This window comes from Pongo abelii, chromosome 1 (genome assembly GCF_028885655.2).
Source record: "Pongo abelii isolate AG06213 chromosome 1, NHGRI_mPonAbe1-v2.0_pri, whole genome shotgun sequence".
Lineage (NCBI taxonomy): Eukaryota > Metazoa > Chordata > Mammalia > Primates > Hominidae > Pongo > Pongo abelii.
In genome coordinates, this window is record NC_071985.2 from 164,670,216 (window position 1) to 164,694,156 (window position 23,941).

Consider the following 23,941-nt stretch of genomic DNA (forward strand, 5'->3'; position numbering starts at 1 on the left):
GGCACAGAGGCGTTAGGGGGAGGTGAGCCCCAGAGAATGGTGCCAAGGTCCAGTGGGGTGACTGAGATCAGCTCAGGCCTGATGCTGGCCACTTCCACCTAGCTCCTTTCTTTCCAATCTGTTCTCATTCTCCTTGGGAAGGATTGAGGTCTCTGGAAAACAGCCAAACAACTGTTATGGGAACAGCAAGCCCAAATAAAGCTCAAGCATCAGGAGGATCTGAGAGCTGAAAGCAACTTCTGTTCCCCCTCCCTCAGCTGAAGGGGTGGGGAAGGGCTCCCAAAGCCATAACTCCTTTTAGGGGATTTAGAAGGCATAAAAAGGCCCCTGGCTGAGAACTTGCTTCTTCATTCTGCTGTTGGTGCCAGAACTCTGGATCCTGAACTGGAAGAAAATGTCTATCCAGTAAGTATCTCTGTGAGACTTTTTTAAAACACCTTCATGGATTCATGATAAATGTGCTATTTCAAGGGCTCCTGAAGAGAAGGCATTGATTAATGGCCTGTTTAGGAAAGACCCTTAAATTTTGGTGGGGAAATTTTTTCCTGCTTATGTATTAAAGAAACTAGCTAGAATTCAGGTCCAAATTATGGGGGGTTTGTGTGACTTAGCCCGGGGTTTGGAAGCAGTCTTGAGCATGGGGATTTCAGACAGACTCGGGCTCCACTTCTTGCCCAGTCATTTCCTAGCGTGTGACTTTGGACAAATTACCTAACTTTTTAAGTCTAGCTTTTCTCGTATATAGAAAGATGTCACAATAGCTTTTACTCCATTATGTTACTGTGAGATTTAAAAGAGCTAATACCATGCAAAGTTCTTTTTATGGTATGTAGGACATAGTAATTGTTTAGTAAAAGGTAATTATTATAATTGAGTCTGGTCAGAGATTCCACTCTTTGAAGTTATAACATGAAACTGAACACAGGCGGTAGAAAGTAAACAAAAATATAGAACCTGAATCTTCTGGTCTGACTATGATGAAAAAGTACTGTAGGTCTTGGGGATTGGTAGAGAAATGAGATGATGGGGAAAAAATTATGGTATAATATGAGTGAATAATGAAGGATGAGGTACCTGACCCAAAAAGCTGTCATCTCCCAACCCCTAGGAAGGAGATAAATGAGTCTCTCCTTGAGGCAAGAAAATCAATGATGCAGTGAGCTGAGCATGTTGATAGGGTGGGAGAATACTGTGGGAAGCACCCTGTTTAGGAACAAATTTCAGGAAGTGAACTGACGGCAGTAGGATTGATTGATTTGTCTTCTGAAGTAAGGAAAAACTGCAGAGGACAGGATTAAGTTCACTGTGACCATTGACATTAAAAGGGAGGTCATGTCTCTTGACATCAGAGCAGTGATCTGGGACCCCCTTCCATACCTGAGTAGTCTTCCCCACCCCGAGCCTCACGTGCTCCTCCCACCCTCACCCCTTCTTCTCTCCCCACACCCACCCCCACCCAGCTGAGACTAGACTGGCAGGAGTGAACAGGCTTTGAGCCAGCCCTAGAGTGCCTTTTCTCCTGCAGCTCTGCCTCTATCTCTGCGGACTTTGAGCATCAACATGGGCTTCTTCCTTATTCTTCCACCATTTCAGGGTTGAGCATCCTGCTGGTGGTTACAAGAAACTGTTTGAAACTGTGGAGGAACTGTCCTCGCCACTCACAGCTCATGTAACAGGTTGGTCTCGCCCATCTTGAAGCCATCCTCTTTTATGTCAAAGTTTCTCTTCTCTGGCTACCTATTCCTTGGTGTCTCTCAATGCAGACTCCCCCTGTGGGTCACAGGGAGAGGGATCAGGTGGTTTGGGCTTTTTATAGCAAGAACCCATTTTCTTTCATGCACCTTTACTTTATTTCTCTAATGTAGAAAAACGCTACCTAATTGGAATTCCCTAAGGATCAGGATTACACCTTTGTCATCTTCAAACTGTCAGTGCCTAGCTCAGTGCCTGGCACATAGTAAATGTCCTATGAATGTCTGTTCCATTGGTGTCTGAATAAATGAAGGCCCAGTGACAAGCACCTGGGAGTATTAAAGGGTGGTGGGTTTCATGCCCATTTTATTAGAGGAACGTTGGTTCTGCTGGGAGGCAGATGTAGATGCTAACCTAGCTTTATCATTTCACTGTGAATCCTCTAAGTTACTTAAACGTTCTGAGCCTCAATTCCCTTACCTACAAAAACCCAAAATTTACCTCATGAGGATGTTGTGAAAATTAAGTGGAGTAATGTAAATAGAATGATTCACCTACTATCCAACAGAAAGTAATCAATAGACAGTAATTATTACTATCAGTATCATTATTAGTTATAGGAAATAATCCATTTGCTTGAAAAACTTCACCAGTAGGAATCAAGGAAACACTGTCAATCCCTGCCCTTCTCAAAGGATAAACCTACCTGGGTTTTTTGTTTTGTTTTGTTTTTGTTTTTGTTTTTGTTTTGAGACGGAGTCTCGCTCTGTCACCCAGGCTGGAGTGCAGTGGCGCGATCTAGGCTCACTGCAAGCTCCGCCTCGCGGGTTCACGCCATTCTCCTGCCTCAGCCTCCCTAGTAGCTGGGACTACAGGCACCCGCCCCCACGCCCGGCTAATTTTTTGTGTTTTTAGTAGAGGCGGGGTTTCACCGTGGTCTTGATTTCCTGACCTCGTGATCTGCCCGCCTCGGCCTCCCAAAGTGCTGGGATTACAAGCGTGAGCCACCGCGCCAGGCCCTACCTGGGTTTTTAGGGAAAAACCTAACTGTGAAAGCTGAGAGGCCTTAAGGACTATCTTGGGTACCCTACATTTTGCAGATGAGGACACTGAGGTCCAGAGATGACATGTGAGCTGATCCTAAACCAGAAGTCAGGTCCCTGACATCCAACCCTGTGGACTTTCTGCTACAGCAGGTTGACTTTCATCCAAGCAGTAGCTCACACTCACAGAGGGATATAGCTCTAGATTTTAAAGAGCCAGGATTCCTGTTTTTTCATTTAAATAGTTTCTTTTTTCTATAGACACATCTTTTTAAAATACATTTATTCTTGCTCTTAATCCATCCTTCTACTCCTCACTCCACTAAAATATATCAAGAAATTTGAAAATCTTCTTAAAAATGAGATGGCAAAAGGCAAATGGATTGGTGTTTGGGGAAATCTATTAGATGGAGAGTCCCAGTCCTCTCAAGATGCTTCTCCCTCACTCCTTCCAGCCCTTTATCCACACTCTGGGGCATCTCCACATTTCCCAAGGTGTGATCTCCTAGTGAAGGTGAGTCAAGTCAGCAGACATTTTCTAAGTGCTGTCCAGCGCGAGGGCTGGAAATGAAAATCACTGCCAGCTCTATGAGGAAGAAGCTGCCCAATCAGGCTGCTGATATACTGTGCCTTACCAAGGACAAGAAGCAATATTCTGTCTCCCCTTCGTCACAGGCAGGATCCCCCTCTGGCTCACCGGCAGTCTCCTTCGATGTGGGCCAGGACTCTTTGAAGTTGGATCTGAGCCATTTTACCACCTGTTTGATGGGCAAGCCCTCCTGCACAAGTTTGACTTTAAAGAAGGACATGTCACATACCACAGAAGGTAAAGCAGCACTCCATGCCACTCCTCCCCCCGCAAGTAGGGCCTAGCTGAGCTCCTCCTCCCATGTGAGTTTTAACCTCTGAACCCAGGAGGCAACCTATATACCCACTTTCTTCTCACAATGTACCTGGGCCAGTGTGTCTGCATGGATACGAGGGAATATTATCATGGAATAAAGGAGAAGCTAAAGCCTAGGGCTTTGGGGTCCAACATGAGTGGCTTTAAACCCTGTATTCAACAGACATGACTTGCCTAGGAGAGTAACCTTGGCAAGATGTTGACCTCCAATTCTTGGTTTTATAATTAGTAAAATGGGAGAAATAATAGAATCTACCTTATACATTCATTACAAGCATTAAATGAGAGCGCAGTGTCTAGCGCACACAAAGCACTTCATAATAATAGATATTGTGATGCTTGTTGTTATTATTATTAAACCATTGGCCATCTTGATTCCTTTTTCTTTTTATAAAATTGGAAAGGCCACTGGGAAAGGGGTCGGGGGCTGCCACAAAGTAATGAAGGACGAAACATGTCATAATGATACCAGAAAGAGAAGTTTTCTGAAAACAAGAGATTATTGCTAAAAGCCTTGAAGCCCTAAATCACCATTCCAGGAAACCCCCGTTAATGAAGTATTAACAAATACTTTGTCTTCTGCTTTCATGTTCAAGCCTATTAGTGGCTTTGTTGATCACCACAGATTTCAGGCATTTTGAAAAGACCTGTAAAGAAACAGTGAAAGGGGACTTGAAGCAGGACAACTTGCACGATAATAGAAGAGAAACAGATGATGTCAAGCAGAAATGTAGCCATGACAGCTTACTGTGGAGTTCAGATAAAGTTTCCTATACCTTCGACAGAGCAGGGTACTCTTTCTTCTTCATAAAAGTGTGACCGGGCGTGGGTGGCTCACGTCTGTAATCCCAGCACTTTGGCAGGCCAAGGCGGCCAGATCACTTGAGGTCAGGAGTTTGAGACCAGCCTGGCTAGCATGGTGAAACCCTGTCTCTACTAAAAATACAGAAAAATTAGCCGGGTGTGGTGGTACATGCCTGTAGTCCCAGCTACCTGGGAGGCTGAGGCAAGAGTATAGCTTGAACCCAGGAGGCGGAGGTTGCAGTGAGCCGAGATTGCGCCACTGCACTCCAGCCTGGGCAACAGAGCAAGACTCCATCTCAAATAAATAAATAAATAAATAAATAAATAAATAAATAAATAAATAAAATAAAAGTACAAAATCAGATTTTAACTGGCTCTCCATATCAGAAATCCTGGGCAAAGTATGCTCTCTACTCTAAGATATGGTTTAGCAGACCTGTCTAGGCAAGAGATGGAATTCAAGAATACTTAATTTTTAAAACAAAATAAGTGTTAAAATTGAAGAAAAACATAAAAGGAACAGAGGGAGATTGAGAAGAATATAATTCAGCACACCATGTCCGGAATTTTCCCAGTAAGTTTAGGTTGATAGGTTATGGGTGATGGGCGTGGGGGTCCTATGTGAACTTCCCCCAGGGCTGCATGGTGTGATATAGAAAGTTCATGTTGCCCTGCTCTGGCCAACTAGGATTCTAACCCAGCTTGGCCACATATGCCAACCACTTAACTCCTCTGAACCTCAATTTCCTCATCTGTGAGGTTTAAAAGATAAAAATGTAAACTCAAGGGACACTGTGTCTGCCCTGCTTGGTCACCCCAAGAAAGTGAGCTAATAAAATCCTTTATTCTTCATGTTATGCATTTATGATTGTGACTTGACAAGGACACATAGAATGGCCATTCTAAGCTCCACATGGGCTGTACAGATTGCTCCTGTCTATACCCTTCCTTATGTTTCAATGTCCTTCAGGTTCATCCGCACTGATGCTTACGTACGGGCAATGACTGAGAAAAGGATCGTCATAACAGAATTTGGCACCTGTGCTTTCCCAGATCCCTGCAAGAATATATTTTCCAGGTTACTGAACCCAAACTGAATGTTACTCAAGACATTTTATATTAGCCCTTTTTCTCTCATGGCTTGAAAATTACTGGACTGAAAAATTCATTTGTTTCTACAGGTTTTTTTCTTACTTTCGAGGAGTGGAGGTTACTGACAATGCCCTTGTTAATGTCTACCCAGTGGGGGAAGATTACTACGCTTGCACAGAGACCAACTTTATTACAAAGATTAATCCAGAGACCTTGGAGACAATTAAGCAGGTGGGACACAGTGCTAGGTGATGTTCAGGAATTTAGAATTTGGAACTTAAAATTAATTCAACATAAATTATTCATGCTGCGAATGTATGATTCTGACTTGATGAGGACACACAGAATGACCATTCCAAGCTCCAAATGGACTGAACTGATTGCCTCTGTCTAGGATGCTTTCCTGCAATTGGTGTAATTTGGTGAAAAGAACATGAGAGCCAGATTAAGTTTCAAATCCTAGCGTTGTCAACAATGACTAGCTATTTGACATAGGACAAACATTGTTTCTTCATCTCTAAAATTTTAAACACTTACATGGATTGGAGAAAACCCATATAAAATGCCTAACATATTCATTCATTCATTCATGACACAAATATTTATCGAGTGCTTTCCATATTCAGAATTTATGCTAGATGCAAGGGATAGATCAATGAGTAGGATAACATGGTCCCTGCCTTTCATTGCTTTTATAAGCTAGCATGAACCTGGTAAATACTGGGTGCTCAAAAAATTATAGCTACTGATACTGAAAATCATGCTATTTATGGTTCTAGGCAAGTATGTTGCACTAATTTGCCCCTTCTTATAGATACTTCTTATTAGAAATAAAGCTATATCTTGAATGAAATAGCATAGAACAAAATTTCAGCAATATTTGGAAGTGACAAATTTTACTGAGAACTTAGGGAATCTCAATGCAGCAGTCCTTAGATACACATTTTGAACCAATATTTACTAAGATACACCTATTTACAAGGCATTGTTCTTGTCTTCAGGTGACTTAATGTCTAGGTGGAGAAATCAAATATGTAACTCTAATAGGACAAAGAATATGATGACTCTTTTAAGAAGGAAAATCTTTTAAGAAAGCATAAATACGAAAGGAATTACTTCTGGAAGTAGCTGGCAATGCAAGGTGGGACAGGTGAAAGAAGGTTTAAAGGCAAAGGCTTTGGGCTGGAAGTTGAAAGAGAGGTATGACTTCAGTGAATTTAGAGAAAGGATATGCTAGATGGAGGGGGTAAGGTGATAAAAATCATGGAGGTAGAAGGTGTTCATGAAAACTGGAGAATAATCTCCTTGGACTAGACTTGCAGCATTTCTCAGTGGAGGTACTAGTATGACATTAGGCAGGCGGTGACTCATCATCATGGAGACGTCCCACACATGGGAGAGGTTTGGCATCCGTGGCCTCATCCACTAAACACCAGTCATGTTTTCAATCATTATACAAACCCAAAATGCTCCTGACATTTCCATATCTTCCCCTAGGGGGCAATAACACTCCCAGTTGAGAACTAGTTGCCTAGAGTAGTTAATGTCAAGGGGAATATTGAGACACAGGGTAGGATGAAACTAAAAGCTTGAATAATTGGCTAAACATTTGGAATATGTTGTTTAGCTAATGGGAAGCTACTGAAAGTTTTTGCTCAAAGAAGTAGTATGAGTAGGGCTATACTTTAAGATGTTTATTTGGGGAGCCATGTATGAGCTGTATGGGAAGGCAAAAGAAATACAGTATAGCTGGTAGACCAAGAGGTGAAACTAAAGGCCAGAACCACAAATGCAGTACTGGTAAAAATAAGAAGAAAAAAAATAGTCTCAACATTAGGTCTCAATAGCACAAGCTGATCTATAATTCTCAACAGACTATTTACTACATCTTAACATACAATCCCCATAGCTCTTTCTTGTTTATACTGTATGTGTGTAACCATGTACAAGTGTGTGCATAGCTCCTTTAGAGAAGAACAAAAGCTGAGTTTCTAAATCATTCATTTGACTTTGATAGGGAATCTGTATTACAATTACATGATATTTTAATTAGAAATATAGAAGCTATGGTATAGCTCCAGAATAGACTTTATTAGGAGTCAGGTTCCACTGTTACTAGCACTGTAAAATGTAATTTTAAAAATGTGAAATTTTTGATTGTTCACTATTATTAACCAGTGCCTTTGCCTCCAGCCTGATTCCCTTAAATACAATTTATTTAAGGCAGCAGTAGCAATTTTTTAAAATATAAATATGAAAGTATTACTCCACCTAGGGAATCCATAACTTTCCAAATACAGTCCAAGTGAAGGTCTTTGTGGCTGGCCCACTCTTATTTCGCCTCCTCTATGCATGCCCTTCATGGCAGCCAGGTTAAATGACTAGTAATGGCCAAACAGCACACATTATTTCACAAGTCTATGCATTTACATTAGGATTCCCACTCCCTGGAACACACTGTCATCCTGCTCCACTTGGCTAACTCCACTCACCTTTCAAACATTAGCTGGAGTCACGTTTCTCAGGAAAACTGCCTTATCCCTCAGTCTGGGCTAGATGGCGCTTCTCTACGATGCCATTGCACACTCACAGTGCTTTATGCCGGCTTATTGGTCTAATGCAGTGCTGTCCAATAGAACTTTCTGCAATGATGGAAATGCTCTATAACTGTGATATCCGGGTGTTATTAAGCACTTGAAATGTGGCTAATGTGACTGAGGAGCTGAATTTGAAGTTCTATCTAAAAATTAGTGGTCACTATATTAATAGAAGAGTACGGGTCTAGAATGAAGTTCTTGGAAGCAAAGATCTTCTCTCTCCTGGGCCCTGGTATAGTGCCTGGCACATAGTGAAAGCTCAGAGTATTTGATAAATGATTGACTAAATAAATGAATATCTTGCCTATTATTTAAATAAGGGTGCTAAAATGTCCTATGCTTTAAAAAAAAAACCCTAATTAATCAGAAATAATTTTGCTTAGATAAATATATATTCCAGTAATTATTCATTCAATAAATCTTTACCAAGTAGGTCCCAGGTGGAAATCTAGTGCTGATTTATCTAGCTCTTTATCCTTAAACAAGACACTTGATCTCTCTGGAACCCCAATTTATCCTTCTGCAAACTGAGAGATTTGTGTTACATTTGTAGTTCTAAACTTCTTATGAGACACAAAATTGAATTAAATGCTGTATGCTTTTGCCAGAAATGTTTATATTTAATTAAAAGAGATCCATGGTTCTCCTAAAGTCTATTTAAATTAAGACTTTCTATACTAGATGAAGCTTGAAGTCCCTTTCAGTTCCAAACTCATACAGTACCACGTGCAAGACACATAGTTGGTATTTACATAGTACCATACAAAATTGCCATTTTTGGAAATCAACAATTATTGAATATTAGCAATTTTATACAATTAAATCTAATACAATAATAAGAGTATAAAGAAGTCTGAGGACTCAAACTTATGGTTTGAGGTCAATCTGCATATGCTAAAAGAAAAGTAACTAACCAGAGCCCTGCATGGTATACATCAAATAAAGAGATGTCACAGGTAACTCCAGATTCAGACACATGAGGAGGCATTATGTTCTGCATGAAGGTGGGAACTCAAGGTGAAAGAGGGTACAATCCAGAGAGATGGGAAGAAAGAGAAAGTGCACTTAGGATGAGAGTTCAAGGGGTAGTGGTGACCTCAGACCTAGGGACAAAGGTATAATGTATCTTCCTTCTCTCAACTGGAGGACATTCACTTTACTTCCGTAGGTTGATCTTTGCAACTATGTCTCTGTCAATGGGGCCACTGCTCACCCCCACATTGAAAATGATGGAACCGTTTACAATATTGGTAATTGCTTTGGAAAAAATTTTTCAATTGCCTACAACATTGTAAAGATCCCACCACTGCAAGCAGGTGAGTTTACCAATCTGTCCTCTTCTGAAAACAAGTGTCTATATTGTGAGAAAGTTACTGTATTGTGAGAAAGATCAGAATATCAGAATAGCATTTTGTGCATAGTTAAATTACTCTCAGACTTCAGAAGCACTGCCCTCATCTCTACCCTATAAGGGGCCTAATGCCCAAGGGCATCATATCAAAGGATGACAACTTGAAAATATAGAAAGCAAGTGTCCAAGTTCTCTTCTAGAATATTAAAAATGTAGTACATATATATATATATGGATTTGATCATACACAATTTGGATTCAAACTTAGCAAACATTTATTGAGCACTTATTCATGTGCTAGGCAAAATTAAATTAAATAAGCATGTATGTGTGCATAGTAGCATACACACATATATGAGAGTGTACTAAATATGTTGTGCTTAATTCCCAAAACTACAAACAAATCTGTTATCTCATAGAAGTACTACAGAAAAAGAACTACAGCAGAAAGGAGTGTACCCTAGAATTCTCCATTCATTCTTCATTTATTGCCAGGTTCATTGTTCACCACCTTGATGATGGAATTATTTGAACGTATACAGATTTTTGTTTAGTATTATTTAGTACAGTTCTCAAAGTGTAGTCCTTGGACCAAGACCATCACCTAGGAAACTGTTAGAAATACAAATCTTGAGCCTTGTCCTGGGCAGACTGAATGAGAAATTTGGGGAGTGGAGCCTGCAATCAGTATTTTAAGAAGCTCTTTATGTGATTCTGATGCACACTAAAGTTTGAGGACCATTCACTTACTAGTGAGTGAATTTTAATGTGCATAAGAATTACTGTACAGGGCTATTGACACAAACCCATCTAAACTATATCCTTTGGGCATCTTAAGACATTGCAAAAGGCATTTTGACCATTCTGAGGTTTTTTCCCTACTCCCCTGACTTAAAAGCCACCTCCAACTATTGCAAGATGTGACTCCACTATACTCCGCTCGCCACAACCCTATTTGAGTGCACGTTTCCAAATCTGCTGCTATTTGGATTTTCCTGGGTGATTTTGCGGCTTCACATGAAATTTCACTAAGAAGTGCAAATGATGGAGAAAATGAAAATAACCCCTCTAACACAATCAAAATGTGTTTCTTTGCCTGTATAAGCTGTTCTAAATGCTTTGTATTAAAAAAAAAAATAAGAGGCTGTTCCAAAGCCTTTTAAAACCACTTTATTTCAGACAAGGAAGATCCAATAAGCAAGTCAGAGATCGTTGTACAATTCCCCTGCAGTGACCGATTCAAGCCATCTTACGTTCATAGGTAACTTGAAGGCCTGCTATGAATCTTCAGGAAAACTCAAGTTTAAAGATTTGCTTTGCCTACCTTTGATACCAATCCTGATCACAATATTTTTTTGCAGAAAACTAAATTTAAACATAATTAATTTCATGTAGGCACTGTTGATTCTTGTAACTGAGCATACCACATGTATACAAATTTGTTTGTGGCTTCAGAATCAGCCCTTTCATTCACAAGCCCGTTTGTGTTTCTGAACAGTTTTGGTCTGACTCCCAACTATATCGTTTTTGTGGAGACACCTGTCAAAATTAACCTGTTCAAGTTCCTTTCTTCATGGAGTCTTTGGGGAGCCAACTACATGGATTGTTTTGAGTCCAATGAAACCATGGGGGTAAGTCTTAGATATATTTGTCAAGTTTGTGATTCTGAAGAAGGTGTGTTGAATAATGTATACTTTTTTCCTTTTTAAATGCATCAAAATATTTTCCTCATTTTTCAAGGTTTGGCTTCATATTGCTGACAAAAAAAGGAAAAAGTACCTCAATAATAAATACAGGACTTCTCCTTTCAACCTCTTCCATCACATCAACACCTATGAAGACAATGGGTTTCTGATTGTGGATCTCTGCTGCTGGAAAGGGTAAGAAAGGACACTGGATAAATGCGACATCTGCCATTGTTCCTGGAAATTAGGGGGTTTTTACAGAGATGCTGCACTCAATCTGAATCACATCTAAAACAGCAAGAGTTATGTGAGAGTCAAAAATGTAATTGGAAAAGCAGTAGGGAGTTTAGGTAATCTGAACATCAAAACTATGGTTAATGATTGAAAACTAATCGGGTCCACGAACCCCACCTAAAAACAAAAGATTCTGTGACCTGAGAGGTGAACTTAAACTTGACAAAATCACTGGGGAAACTTGAGCCCCATCCTCTCTGGGAAGGGAGAAAAAGGCATGCGTTTTTCAGACTAGCCAAATCACTAAAAAGACAACAGCCCCCAAAGACACAAACAGAATGGTGACAGGGAGGCAGAACAGAAAGTATCTCAAGGCTGCTGTTACTTAAACAAATCCATTAAGCAGGTTTCTTTATTTTCATCCTGTGTGGGCAGGAGGAAATGGCTCTAATACACCTGGCTCAATAGCAGTTTCTGGGTTACGGAATAAAGAACAGGCAGGCACTTGTGCTTAAAAAGGCATGAGTCATCTCTCTAAAATTATTTGTAATTGCCTGTGCTCATGTTTGACTCTTTATTTTTGCAGATTTGAGTTTGTTTATAATTACTTATATTTAGCCAATTTACGTGAGAACTGGGAAGAGGTGAAAAAAAATGCCAGAAAGGCTCCCCAACCTGAAGTTAGGAGATATGTACTTCCTTTGAATATTGACAAGGTAACCTGCTTCTCCGTAGATTTCAGATTTAACCAGAATGTTTCATCTCTCTCAGGAATTGTCCTCCTGCCTCATGTTTATACATAAAATCTTGAAATTTGAGAGCTAGAAGGAGCTTTAAAAATAAACTAATTAAACTTCCTTCATTTTACAAATGAAACTAAAGCTCAGAAGGGTACTGTGACTTAGCAAAAGCAACTTCAGCAGAGCCAGGATAAGAACCAGGTTTTTACATTCTAAATCTGCCGTTCTTGTATTTACAAAATTGTCTTTAAAATATAATTCCTCGGTGAATAGTGCAGATCCATTGATTCCTATGATACTTTATCAATAATATAAATACTTTAAATAATTTGAAGTTCTGGAGAGACGAAGCATCAAAAAGTACTCTTGTAGGGAAACCAGTTCATTATTTTGGTTTTCTATAAATCTTCTGAAAAATATCACTAGAGGTTAAAAATCATTACTAACAATAGACAGTCATCTCTTTATTTCCACTTTTTCTTCCCTGTATTTAGAGACTGTCTTTTTAGAATAACCAGAGTAACATCTAGAATTTGTAGTGTGGTGGAAATACCGGTCAAAATCAATAAAATATAATTCTCACATATAGATATGTGAATATATGCTTTCTTTTATATCTATTTGCTCCCTGGTTGCACAAAAGGGGTTATTAAACAGCTACATGGAATGTAAAACTTTGTACCAGAGGTTTAGATGTGGTGTGGTAGAAAATAAACTCAATTTAGAACCAAACACCACTGCTCTTAAGCAAGTTTGTAAGCCCTATGAAGAATGAGAAAGAGGGAGGAGGTTGAGGTTGAGTGTTACAGACAGGCAAAAGGGCTTCTATAAAGGCAAGGAGGAGTTAAAAATGCAAGATTTCATCTACAAATATGAAGTAGTTGCTGAGGTTGGTTTATTTAGGGGTGTAGGGGAGATGGGTTTTGGGCAGAGAGACTGGAAAGATAGGTTGGAGCAATATTGTAATGGGCTATGTAAGCCTTTGAGTGTTATATAAATATAGGGAGCCATTTAAGTATTTTAAGTGTGTATTTTAAGTGTATTCTAGGACATGCTTAGATCTGTGATCCAGAAAGTTTACTCTGGCAGCATCATGGAAGACAGACTGGAAAGTGGAGAGTCTAGAGTAGAGGCTAGAAGCCCTATTACAGGATTAATGCAATGAGGCAAATAAAAGGGAATAAGTATCTGAGTTAAGAAAATGGTGACTGAGAGATGAAGATGCAAAGCTGAGAAATATTTAGGCAGCAAAATCAACAGCAGTTGGTATCTAATTACATGTGAGGGGTAAGGGAGAGGAAGGAGTTCAGGATGCCTTCAAGATTTCCACCCTGAGCAGTTGAGTGAATGATGGTAAAATTCACTGAACTAAAAACATAGAAGAGGAGCTGGGCCAGCCACAGTGGCTGATGCCTGTAATCCCAGCAGTTTGGGAGGCTGAGGCGGGTGGATCACCTGAGGTTGGGAGTTCAAGACCAGCCTTACCAACACGGAGAAACCTCATTTTTTACTACAAATACAAAATTAGCTGGGCACGGTGCATGCCTGTAATCCCAGCTACTCAGGAGGCTGAAGCAAGAGAATCGCTTGAACCCAGGAGGCGGAGGTTGCAGTGAGCCAAGATCATGCCATTGCACTCCAGCCTGGGCAACAAGAGTGAAACTCCATCATAAATAAATAAATAAATAAATAGAAGTAAGAGGAGCTAGCTTGTAGAAAAAAGAGTAAATTTTACTTTATAGATGTAATTTGAAAGTACCCACTAGCAATCTTAGCAAAGCATTCCATAGGCAGCTGCTATACATGGATCTGGAGCTCCGAAGAAAGATCATGGAGAGAGATCAATCTGGGTACCTTAAGGATTTTTGCTTTCCCCTTAGGAAGCATATCACTGACATGTAGTTGAGCGTTCCCAAAATACTCGCCAAATGGATGAGTCAGTTAATTTCAGTAAACTCTTATTTTGCTAATAATGGTAAAAATCACAATCATCTTTAAGGAAATAAAACAGGATCACTTAACTTAAATATTCACATTGCAAAATAAAGAAAAAAGAAGGATTTTTCTAACTGTATGGTTATCATTGCCTAAAGAAATATTACCCAATTATAGAATAGGGAACTGTAATAAGCATTAAAAATGTCTAACATCATCAAATCCGTCTCCTCTTTCTTCTAATAGTTATTGAGTAGCCACTACAACAGGCATCATACTATTTGTTTCAGTGGATACATAAAATACACTTCTAGTTCTCATGGAGCCCATTACCTAGTGTATCAGAGAGAAAGAAGGCAAATCAGGAATAGCCATGCATGTCAGCACAGGAGTAGTACTCTCAGGAGGGATAAATTGATTTGTTAATAGCTAGTCAGATGATAATGTGGGGGAGATTCATGGAACATAGTTATTTGCAATGGCAGTAATATGGCAGGTGGAGATGGGATTGAGGCAGAACAACTGAAGACGGAAAGAACAGTTTGAGGAAAGACAGATAGGTGGAGAGGGAGATACACAGAGAGAATTGGCTATTATAATTGGTTGAAACATAGGCAAAAGTAGTAAAGTAAATGGGATAAAAGGTTATAAAAGTACGTTGTACTCTTAGAAGGCTTTAAGGCCAGGCTAAGAAATTTGCACTTTATTGAACTGGTAATGGGGAGACAGTGAAGGTTTTTACACAAAAGAAAAGCCCATAATTAATGGTATTGAAATAATAATGAAATATGTAAGAATAGAGAGATGAGACTGCAGGCGGGGGGGAAATCATATTTTAGAATAAGTTTTCCAAAAGAAACATTTAAAATTTGCTTATTTAAAAAATAAAGAATTTGAGAGCCAGAGAATACAGAGAGAGAAGATAGCCAAGCACAATAGCTCCAGAAAATAAACACGTGTAGAAAATGGTAGAAACAAGAGAAGCCAGAAAAAGAAACAAGAGCCATCAGAAAGCCCTAGTTCCCACTAAGAGAGAGTAATGTCACAAAGATGAGGGCAGGTGAGGGTTATACGGTGCCCATTGCTATAGAAAAGTTGAAAAGGGTGAAGACTAAGAACGAAGCACTAGGTTTGGTAATCTCTAAGGGAATAGAGTGAGAGAGGCAGAAGTCAGGCTTCAGGGCTCTTAAGGTAAGCAGTTGATTATCTGGAAAGCAGTTACTGCATGTACACTCTTAAAAGTTTGGCAATGAAGAGAAAAATAGAAAGGGCTTAGGTCCCAGCTACTTGGAAGGCTGAGGCAGGAGGATTGCTTGAGTCCAGGAGTTCAAAGTTACAGTGAGCTACATGCCATTGCAGTCCAGCCTGGGGAACAGAACAAGACCCCATCTCAACAAACAAACAAACAAACAAAACAGAACAAGACTCCATCTCGAGAAACAAACAAACAAACAAGAAATCTAATTTAACAAGGAAAATAAGCAAAGTAGAACAAAGTAAAAAATTCAACTTGAAACCACATAAATAATATGTTAAACATAGACATTTGTATTTATTGTATGCATGTACATAAATATGCATACATGTGCACACCCCTTGCTTCTTCCCAGCATCATCACTAAGTACCTCGAGTCCATTATTTCACAAAATCTTGCAGAATCTTCTCCTCTATTGGCTCCCACCTCCCATCCTTTCCCTATTCTGAAAATCTTTCACTATTTACTTTTAATTCTTGGTCCACCACCAGAAAAAATCTTCTGTCTTCTCTTCTTAGAATGTTCCCTTCACCTTCTTTTTTTAACCAAAATCTGGCTCTCTCCCCTAAGGACACTGGTCTCCCCAACAGCAATTTCCAGGGGAATCAGTTTCTCCTCTGTACAGGGTACAGCCCTTTTACCACTTGGCCTGGGTTGGGGTAGATGTCCTTCTTTGCTGCTTTTGGATCATTGTTCCCTCTATTCACCCTTAAAATTCCCCAAGTTTTCATCTCATTTTATCTAATCATATAGCCAAGTGATGTATGTGTATGTGTGTATATATATATATCCCTCATGCCCTCGACTTTTCCAGTACTTAAGACTATATTCCTTCCATAATCTGTTTCATGCATGACACACTCTGACCTTTTATCTTTCAACATCACTTGCCCTACTGCAATTTCCACCAGGAACTTCCAATCCATTGAACACAGTACTTTCTCACTGTCTCTCACTCTGTTCAGGATTTACCTTCTCTCCTCACTCAGTTTAAGCTTTACAGTCAATAATTACAATCACTTTCTCATGTAGACCTTCCTTTCCCTTGCCTCTTTCTTACTTTATCAAAGTCATTTGTCAAAATCACAACCCTAGTTAAATTCAGCTCTCCACCCCCTCCATGCTTATACCTCTGAGGCTGAACTAAGTGCAGACAACGCACAATCATGTTAATTGGTCCCATTTTAGATGCATGACCACAAATCTTTCTGCTACATTTCCCAGCTTCACTTACTCTCTCACTTTGCTAGTTAAATATTCCACACCCTCTTCTCTTTAAACTTTTACCACCTCCCACTTCCCGCCTCCACACTCAGATGCAGCTGATGGCTATGTTTCCTTTTTCTCTGAAACAAATGAAAGAAATCAGAAAGGAACTATAGACTTGCCAGCACATCTACCCACCCACCAGCATCTGTACTCATATACTGAATTATCCATCTTCTTATCCAGAGCTGATCTCTTTCATCCTCCTTCACATTCTCAGGGAAATCACTCTCCCAATTCTCCCCGTCTTTCCTAGATCACCACTCTCCTACCCTTTTCAATGGATCATTTTTATCAGGCTCTTACAAAACCCTTCTCTTGACATTTTTGCCCCAACCAGCTACCTTCTCATTCCTCGTCTTGTTGGAGGGCCTTTGTTCCCCATCTTCCATTTATACACTCACTCGTTGTTAAATATTCATGCCTTATTCATTCACATTTTTAGCTTTCTCTTAAACTCAAGGTTCTTACCTGCTAGCGCCAGCTCCACATCTGTATTTGGATGCCCAATAGACATCTCAAGTCTAATAAGACAAGACCTGAACTTCTCATCTTCCCCCACCAAAAATTTACTCCACCTGTAGTTCCTATCTTTGTTGTGACATCAACATTGTTCAGGTCAAACACCTTGGTGTTATGTTTGATGCCTCTCTTACTTTCATGCCTCTTCCTCATCCCATATCCTATTTAACAGGAAATCTTCTTGACTCTGTCCTCCACTTCTTCCACTTCTCACTGACTGCAATGCTACTGGCCTAGTGTGAACCATTGTTTTCTTTCAACTAGACTACTACGAGACAAACTGGTTTCCCTGATTCCACTCTTGGATCCTCCCTACTAACAAGGCTACCCTAAAAATAAATCATAGCATCTCACTCCTGTGCTGAAAACCCTCCAATGGCTTCCCATCACTCACTCACAGAGAAAGATCAAGTCCTCATAATGACCTACGAGGCTTTGTACAGCCTGGCTCGTGACCCCCCACCTTCCTTTCTTATTCTCTCCCCTAGCTCAGTTGATAGGATCCACACTGGACTCTTTGATGCGCCTCAAACACACTCAGCATCCTTCTCCCTCAGGCCTTTGCACAATTTGTTCTCTCAGCTTGAACACTCTTCCCCAGATATCTGCATTGCTAATTCTCTCATCTTCTAAGAGTTTTGTGTCCTCTGCCACCTGTTCAAAGAGACCTACCCTAACCATCTATTCAAATTTTAACCGCTTACCCTTCACATTTCTGATCTTCTTTCCTCTATTTTACCCCCACATTTGTGGTATATTATAAAATTTATTAATTATATTTATTGTATATCTCCTTGAACTAGAATGTAGGCTTCATGAGGACAGGGACTTCACTCTCCAAAATATCCTGAATGCCAAGAATAGAGTCTAGAACAAAATATGTAATCAAGTATTTGATGAAATTATTAATAAGTAGATATGTTAGAAAAATCTCATGGTATCCATTGTTTTCATAAAATAATCAGAAAAATCATGTGTGTGTGACAAGAGATCTTAGGAAACATATGGTCCAGTGGTTTTTTTCTTCTTGTCAACATAACTGTGAGGATTTTTTTTTCAGGCAAAATCAAAACATATTCTAAGTGTAAAAGAGATATACATTCTTTCATCCCTCAGGCAGTTGAAGTCTTTGTTGTTCTGCAGAAAAACATTAATTATTATTATTATTGGTTTTGAGATTTTTGTTTGGTTTTTGTTTTTTTGTTTTGCAGAGGCCTTTCTTTGGAGCCCTAAATTTTCTTCAAGGATGGTCTCATTTTACAGAAGAGAAAATTGATGGCCTAAGAGGTTATGTGACTTTCCCAGTGATGCATAGCCAGTGACTGACACAGGCACAGATAGCTTGCCCAGTCGCATCCCAGGGTCCCTCATCTATAGCTTCCTGCAGTTCCTCCCTGCATGTTGACCTAAAAAATAACTTAGGAGGCAAGACTTAGGAAGTCTGCATTTCTGGCTGTTTGAATTCTTTCCTGCTCACTGAGGTTTCTGTTATCTTCTCTCCTAGGCTGACACAGGCAAGAATTTAGTCACGCTCCCCAATACAACTGCCACTGCAATTCTGTGCAGTGACGAGACTATCTGGCTGGAGCCTGAGGTTCTCTTTTCAGGACCTCGCCAAGGTGAGATGATCTAGAGAAAACTTCACACGGGAGTGAACAAATGTTTCTTTCAAAGTGATTAAGAGTTTTCCTAAGCATGTGCTCTATTTTGTAGCATTTGAGTTTCCTCAAATCAATTACCAGAAGTATTGTGGGAAACCTTACACATATGCATATGGACTTGGCTTGAATCACTTTGTTCCAGATAGGGTAATTAATCCTTCTTACTAAATATTTGAACAGTGCTTTGAGTATATGCTAGTCAAGTAAAGCATATTGACTGATTGCTTGATTGATTTTTCTTTCTCACAAACAGCTCTGTAAGCTGAATGTCAAAACTAAAGAAACTTGGGTTTGGCAAGAGCCTGATTCATACCCATCAGAACCCATCTTTGTTTCTCACCCAGATGCCTTGGAAGAAGATGATGGTAATGAAAGCAATTGTTGTGTCTGAATACTCTTCTTACTGCAGTTCTGTATGTCAGTTCATTAGGAAAGGAGTAAGGTTGATTATTCCGTAATACTCAAAAATGATCCTTAATACTATAAATAGAGCAGTACTGAAGAATTAAACCTATTTGAAAAGAATTTTCATCTTTTGATCAGGTCTTGTTGATTACCAGTAGAAAAAAATGTCAAAGCCCCATTTGGTGTCAGGATGGAGCATCAATGTCTGCTCTAGATGAGGGAGAGAAGGAAGAAAAAATGGCAACATGAATTCTAGGTTTTTGCCTTTCCTGACAAAGACATATTTCTAAAAAAAATAGCAATTCTAAGAAGGGAAGCAAGTATTATAGCAGATACTAGAGAATGAGAAGGCAGGTCTGTGAATAGTTTTCATTTGTTCTTTCGGTAAGCTAGGGCTTGAAAAAGACCCAGAGCCATACCAGCAACTCAGATACAGCAACTCAAATTACAAATCAGCAGTGTTAGTTAACTACTTCTCAGCTGGGACAAGGAGATAGATTACACTCTATGGGATTCAAATATGGGAAACTAAGAGAAATGAGATAAAGAATTGTGGAGCCATTTCACACAAAATGATTTTATATATCCAGTCAAGGCTGTAAAAGATTTGTTCTCTTCTTGTTTGAAGGAAGTCAGATTCCAGATTGATCTTAGAAACCATACATATGATATATCTTACTGCTTTCAAAGTCTTTTAATACACACTTTTCATTTGAGCATCACAGTTTTTACAGTATGTACAGCAGGTGCTATATTTTTGTGTTACAGATAAGAACAGATCCATTTATTCAGTAAGTATTTAATGAGTACCTACTATGCTGTAGTCATTGTTATAGAATATTGAGATACAGCAGTGAGCAAGACAGACAAGACTCTCCCTTCTTAGAGCTTACAGTGTAGGTGGGGTACATAAAGAGTTTAAAAGACCTCTTTAGGAGGTCTCATGCCAGGTGGTACAAGAGTCAGAAAAAGAAGTCAGGTCATATGGTTTTCTATATTTGTCAATGTAATACCTCCTATATTATTTCAATGACATTTAATCTATAGCTTGGGCTTTAAAAAACTCAATATTGCCTTATTTACTTCTGATAAACAGGTGTAGTTCTGAGTGTGGTGGTGAGCCCAGGAGCAGGACAAAAGCCTGCTTATCTCCTGATTCTGAATGCCAAGGACTTAAGTGAAGTTGCCCGGGCTGAAGTGGAGATTAACATCCCTGTCACCTTTCATGGACTGTTCAAAAAATCTTGAACATACTCTAGCAAGATATGTTTTTGGTAGCAAAATCGAGAAAATCAGCTTCAGGTCTGCAATCAAATTCTGTTCAATTTTAGCCTGCTATATGTCATGGTTTTAACTTGCAGATGCGCACAATTTTGCAATGTTTTACAGAAAGCACTGAGTTGAGCAAGCAATTCCTTTATTTAAAAAAAAAAGTACATATTTAGATAATCATACTTCCTCTGTGAGACAGGCCATAACTGAAAAACTCTTAAATATTTAGCAATCAAATAGGAAATGAATGTGGACTTACTAAACGGCTTTTAATTCCTGTTATAAGAGCATATTTTAGGTACCTATCTGCTCCAATTATATTTTTAACATTTAAAAACCAAAGTCCTCTACACTTGATTTATATGATATGTGGCTTTGCTGAGTCAAGGAAGTATCATGCAATAAGGCTTAATTACTAAATGTCAAACCAAACTTTTTCTCAAACCAGGGACTATCATCTAAGATTAATTACAGTAATTATTTTGCGTATACGTAACTGCTCAAAGATTATGAATCTTATGAATGTTAACCTTTCCGCTTATTACAAGCAAGTACTATTATTTCTGATTTTATAATAAGAAAATCTATGTTTAATAAACTGAGGCCTCTCAACCAAATAACATCTCAGAGATTAAGTTATATATTAAAAGCTTATGTAACATAAAAGCAAGTACATATAGTAGTGACTATATTAAAAAAACAGAGCATAAAATGCTTAAAAGTGTAATATTTACTTAAAATCAGATTATGGGATAATGTTGCAGGATTATACTTTATTGCATCTTTTTTGTTTAATTATATTTAAGCATTGTGCAATCACTTGGGAAAAATATTAAATTATTAACATTCAGGTATTAATACATTTTAAGCCTTTTGTTTTTAAATTTCTTTTGTTCTAGAGATTGTTTAAAAATAAATATTGACAAAAATAATGTTCTATATCTTAATTCTAGTATCTGTTTTATGCTCGAAAGCATTACATATCATGATACCTAAGATGATCAGCATGGTGTTTGACTAGGTAAAAATAGGTTGAAGGAACAGACTGACCAGGGTACCTGATGTATCCATTTGATCTTTATTTAGATAAGATGCAAACTCATTTTTTAAATTACAAATACTCAGTAAAGCATACTTTTCAAAGAATAACTAAAAATACAAAAAAGTAGAAATTGTAAAGTAAAATCATACAGAGCTCATCTAAGTTCAACTGCTCTTAAGATTTGGGTACTGGTCTTTTTCTTCTTTTCTATTCCTGTAGATTTTTTATGCAATCATTATTTTTCCATCAGTAATTACTAGATAGAACTAAAAATCTCAAAAAAGAAAGAGAATGCCAGGGAACTGCATGGAATATGTCACTGTAGATAAATATCAATCCATTGGTTCCTGTCTCTAGACATGATATAGGAACAGAATTCCACAAAGAAAACTATTTTTCTATTTTTTAAAAAATGTAGAAAATTAATTACTGAAAAATTACTAAGTTTTAGACAATATCTTCAAATTAAAAAAAAATCCTACAATTCTACTTCCTACCCTTGCCAATCAGTGATTCCCTGGCTTTTTCCCATTCATTTTTCATGAAGCAAGTCTCACAATTCAAGGTGACCATATCTCCTCCTGCTGTACGACCCCCTTTAGAGATCACCAATGTGTGAAGAAAGGAAAGAGGCAAATCTACGATAACATTCGGCTAATACCATTTCACCATCATTGGCATTCTCAATTACAATTATCACTAAAATTAGAGCAAGGAGACTTAGGAGCTACTTTTCAAGTGCAAGATAGAATATAAGCTTTAAAAACTTAAATTAGAATAAGAGATATTTAAGTTATGCAGGAGAAATTAACTTGTAAATTCGGACTTTCTAGGAAACACCTACTCCTCTGAGGGATCTAGAGAATCATGTCCCATCTATAAAAAAGAAAATCTGTTTTAAGAAAAATAACTCAATTGAATTAATATAAATTAACCTGTTAATAAGTAGTTATTTTTAAAATAACAAGCTGTTTGAAGCCTATTTTTTCTTCCATTTTTGGTGCCTTATATTTGCCACAGCCAAGACAAAAAGATAATAAAATCTTTGACATATCATCAAGGGGTAATCAGTAACTGATAACTGCCTCATGGCAGATAATCTAGACAGTCCCTGTCCTATATTCTAAAGCAGAAAAGACCAACAGACATCAAAGGGAGTCCGTCTTCCAAGGATTCTATGGCAGTATTACTCCATCATCCCACAGTCTGGCTGAGGAGCTAAATGCAGTATTTTCTTCTGTTCAGCCTAATAGGAAGAGTATCACTGATTAGAGATTGTAAACACATTCCCTAAGGAATACCAAATCTGCTACAATGCAATCTCAATGAGAAAACAATCTCTGAAAGACAAAAGAAAAAAAAAAAAACCTTATTTATCGAGTGCCTACTATTTACTAAGCATTTTTATTCCTCATACTACACCCATCATGGTACTATTTTCACCATTTTAAAGATGAGGAAAGGGAGGCCAAGTTACATTCCTAATGAGCAATAAAACCTACAATTTTGTAGAATTCTGTGAATTTCATATTAGGAACAGATAATAATTGTTAATATATATGCACCTAATAGATCCCTAAAATACATGAAGCAAAAACTGAGAGACTGCAAGGGAGAAAGAGGTAATTCAACAATCATAGTTGGAGACTACTTAATGCCTCATTTTCAATATTGGACAGAAGAACTAGGCTAAATATCAAAAAGGAAACAGAAACTTTAACAACACTGTGAACCAAACAGGTCTAACAGACATCTGTAGAAGAACCTACCTAACGATAGCAGAATAGTCATTCTTCTCAAGCACACATGGAAACATTCTCCAGGCTAGACCATATGTTAGGCCATAAAACAAGTCTAAATAAATTTAAAATTATTTAGATCATACTTAAAATGTTATCTGTCCACAATTGGGATAAATTAGAAATCAGTAATGCAAGAAATTTTGGCAAATTCACAAATATGTGGAAATTAAACCGCACACTCTTGAATATCCAAGGGGTCAAACAAGAAATTACAAGAGAAATTACAAAATCCTTTATATAAATGAAAACAAACACAACGTACCAAAACTTATGGAATGCAGCTAATGCAGGGCTTACAGTAAAATTTATAGCTGTAAGACACATATATTAAAAATATATACCTTTATTAAAAACAAAAGCATCTCAAATCAATAATTTAAATATCCACCTTAAGAACTAAAAAAGAACAAACCTCAAATAAGCAGAAAGAAATAATAAAGATTAGCGTGCAAACAAATGAAACAGAAAATATGAGAGAAGATTAATAAAATAAAAAAAATTTTTTTTTTTAAATATCAGGGTGGGCGCGGTGGCTCATGCCTATAATCCCAGCACTTTGGGAGGCTGATGCAGGTGGATCACTTGAGGTCAGGAGTTCGAGACCCGCCTGGCCAACATGGTGAAACCCTGTCTCTACT

The 23,941-nt window shown here is 38.4% G+C and overlaps 1 protein-coding gene and 1 long non-coding RNA gene across 3 annotated transcripts in view; one reads left to right on the top strand and one right to left on the bottom strand.

Moving 5' to 3' along the window:
* Positions 1 to 23,941, bottom strand: part of LOC134759453 (uncharacterized) — a 70,676-nt gene that overhangs the window by 10,118 nt on the left and 36,617 nt on the right. The gene's annotated exons all lie outside the window — the stretch shown is intronic.
* On the top strand, positions 346 to 21,391 carry RPE65 (retinoid isomerohydrolase RPE65). Of its 2 annotated transcripts, XM_002810712.4 has the most exons (11): positions 5,414 to 5,521; positions 5,625 to 5,766; positions 9,301 to 9,448; positions 10,663 to 10,744; positions 10,982 to 11,114; positions 11,224 to 11,363; positions 11,989 to 12,118; positions 18,626 to 18,740; positions 18,835 to 18,929; positions 19,036 to 19,147; positions 20,284 to 21,391. In XM_002810712.4, exons 1-11 carry the CDS (start codon positions 5,445 to 5,447, stop codon positions 20,433 to 20,435), a joined length of 1,326 nt encoding a protein of 441 aa, XP_002810758.2. In that variant the 5' UTR covers positions 5,414 to 5,444; the 3' UTR covers positions 20,436 to 21,391. The 2 variants fall into 2 exon arrangements, with proteins under 2 accessions (XP_054389178.1, XP_002810758.2); XM_054533203.1 differs by lacking the exons at positions 18,626 to 18,740; positions 18,835 to 18,929; positions 19,036 to 19,147; positions 20,284 to 21,391 and adding exons at positions 346 to 405; positions 1,594 to 1,676; positions 3,411 to 3,561 and having other exon boundaries at positions 11,989 to 12,728.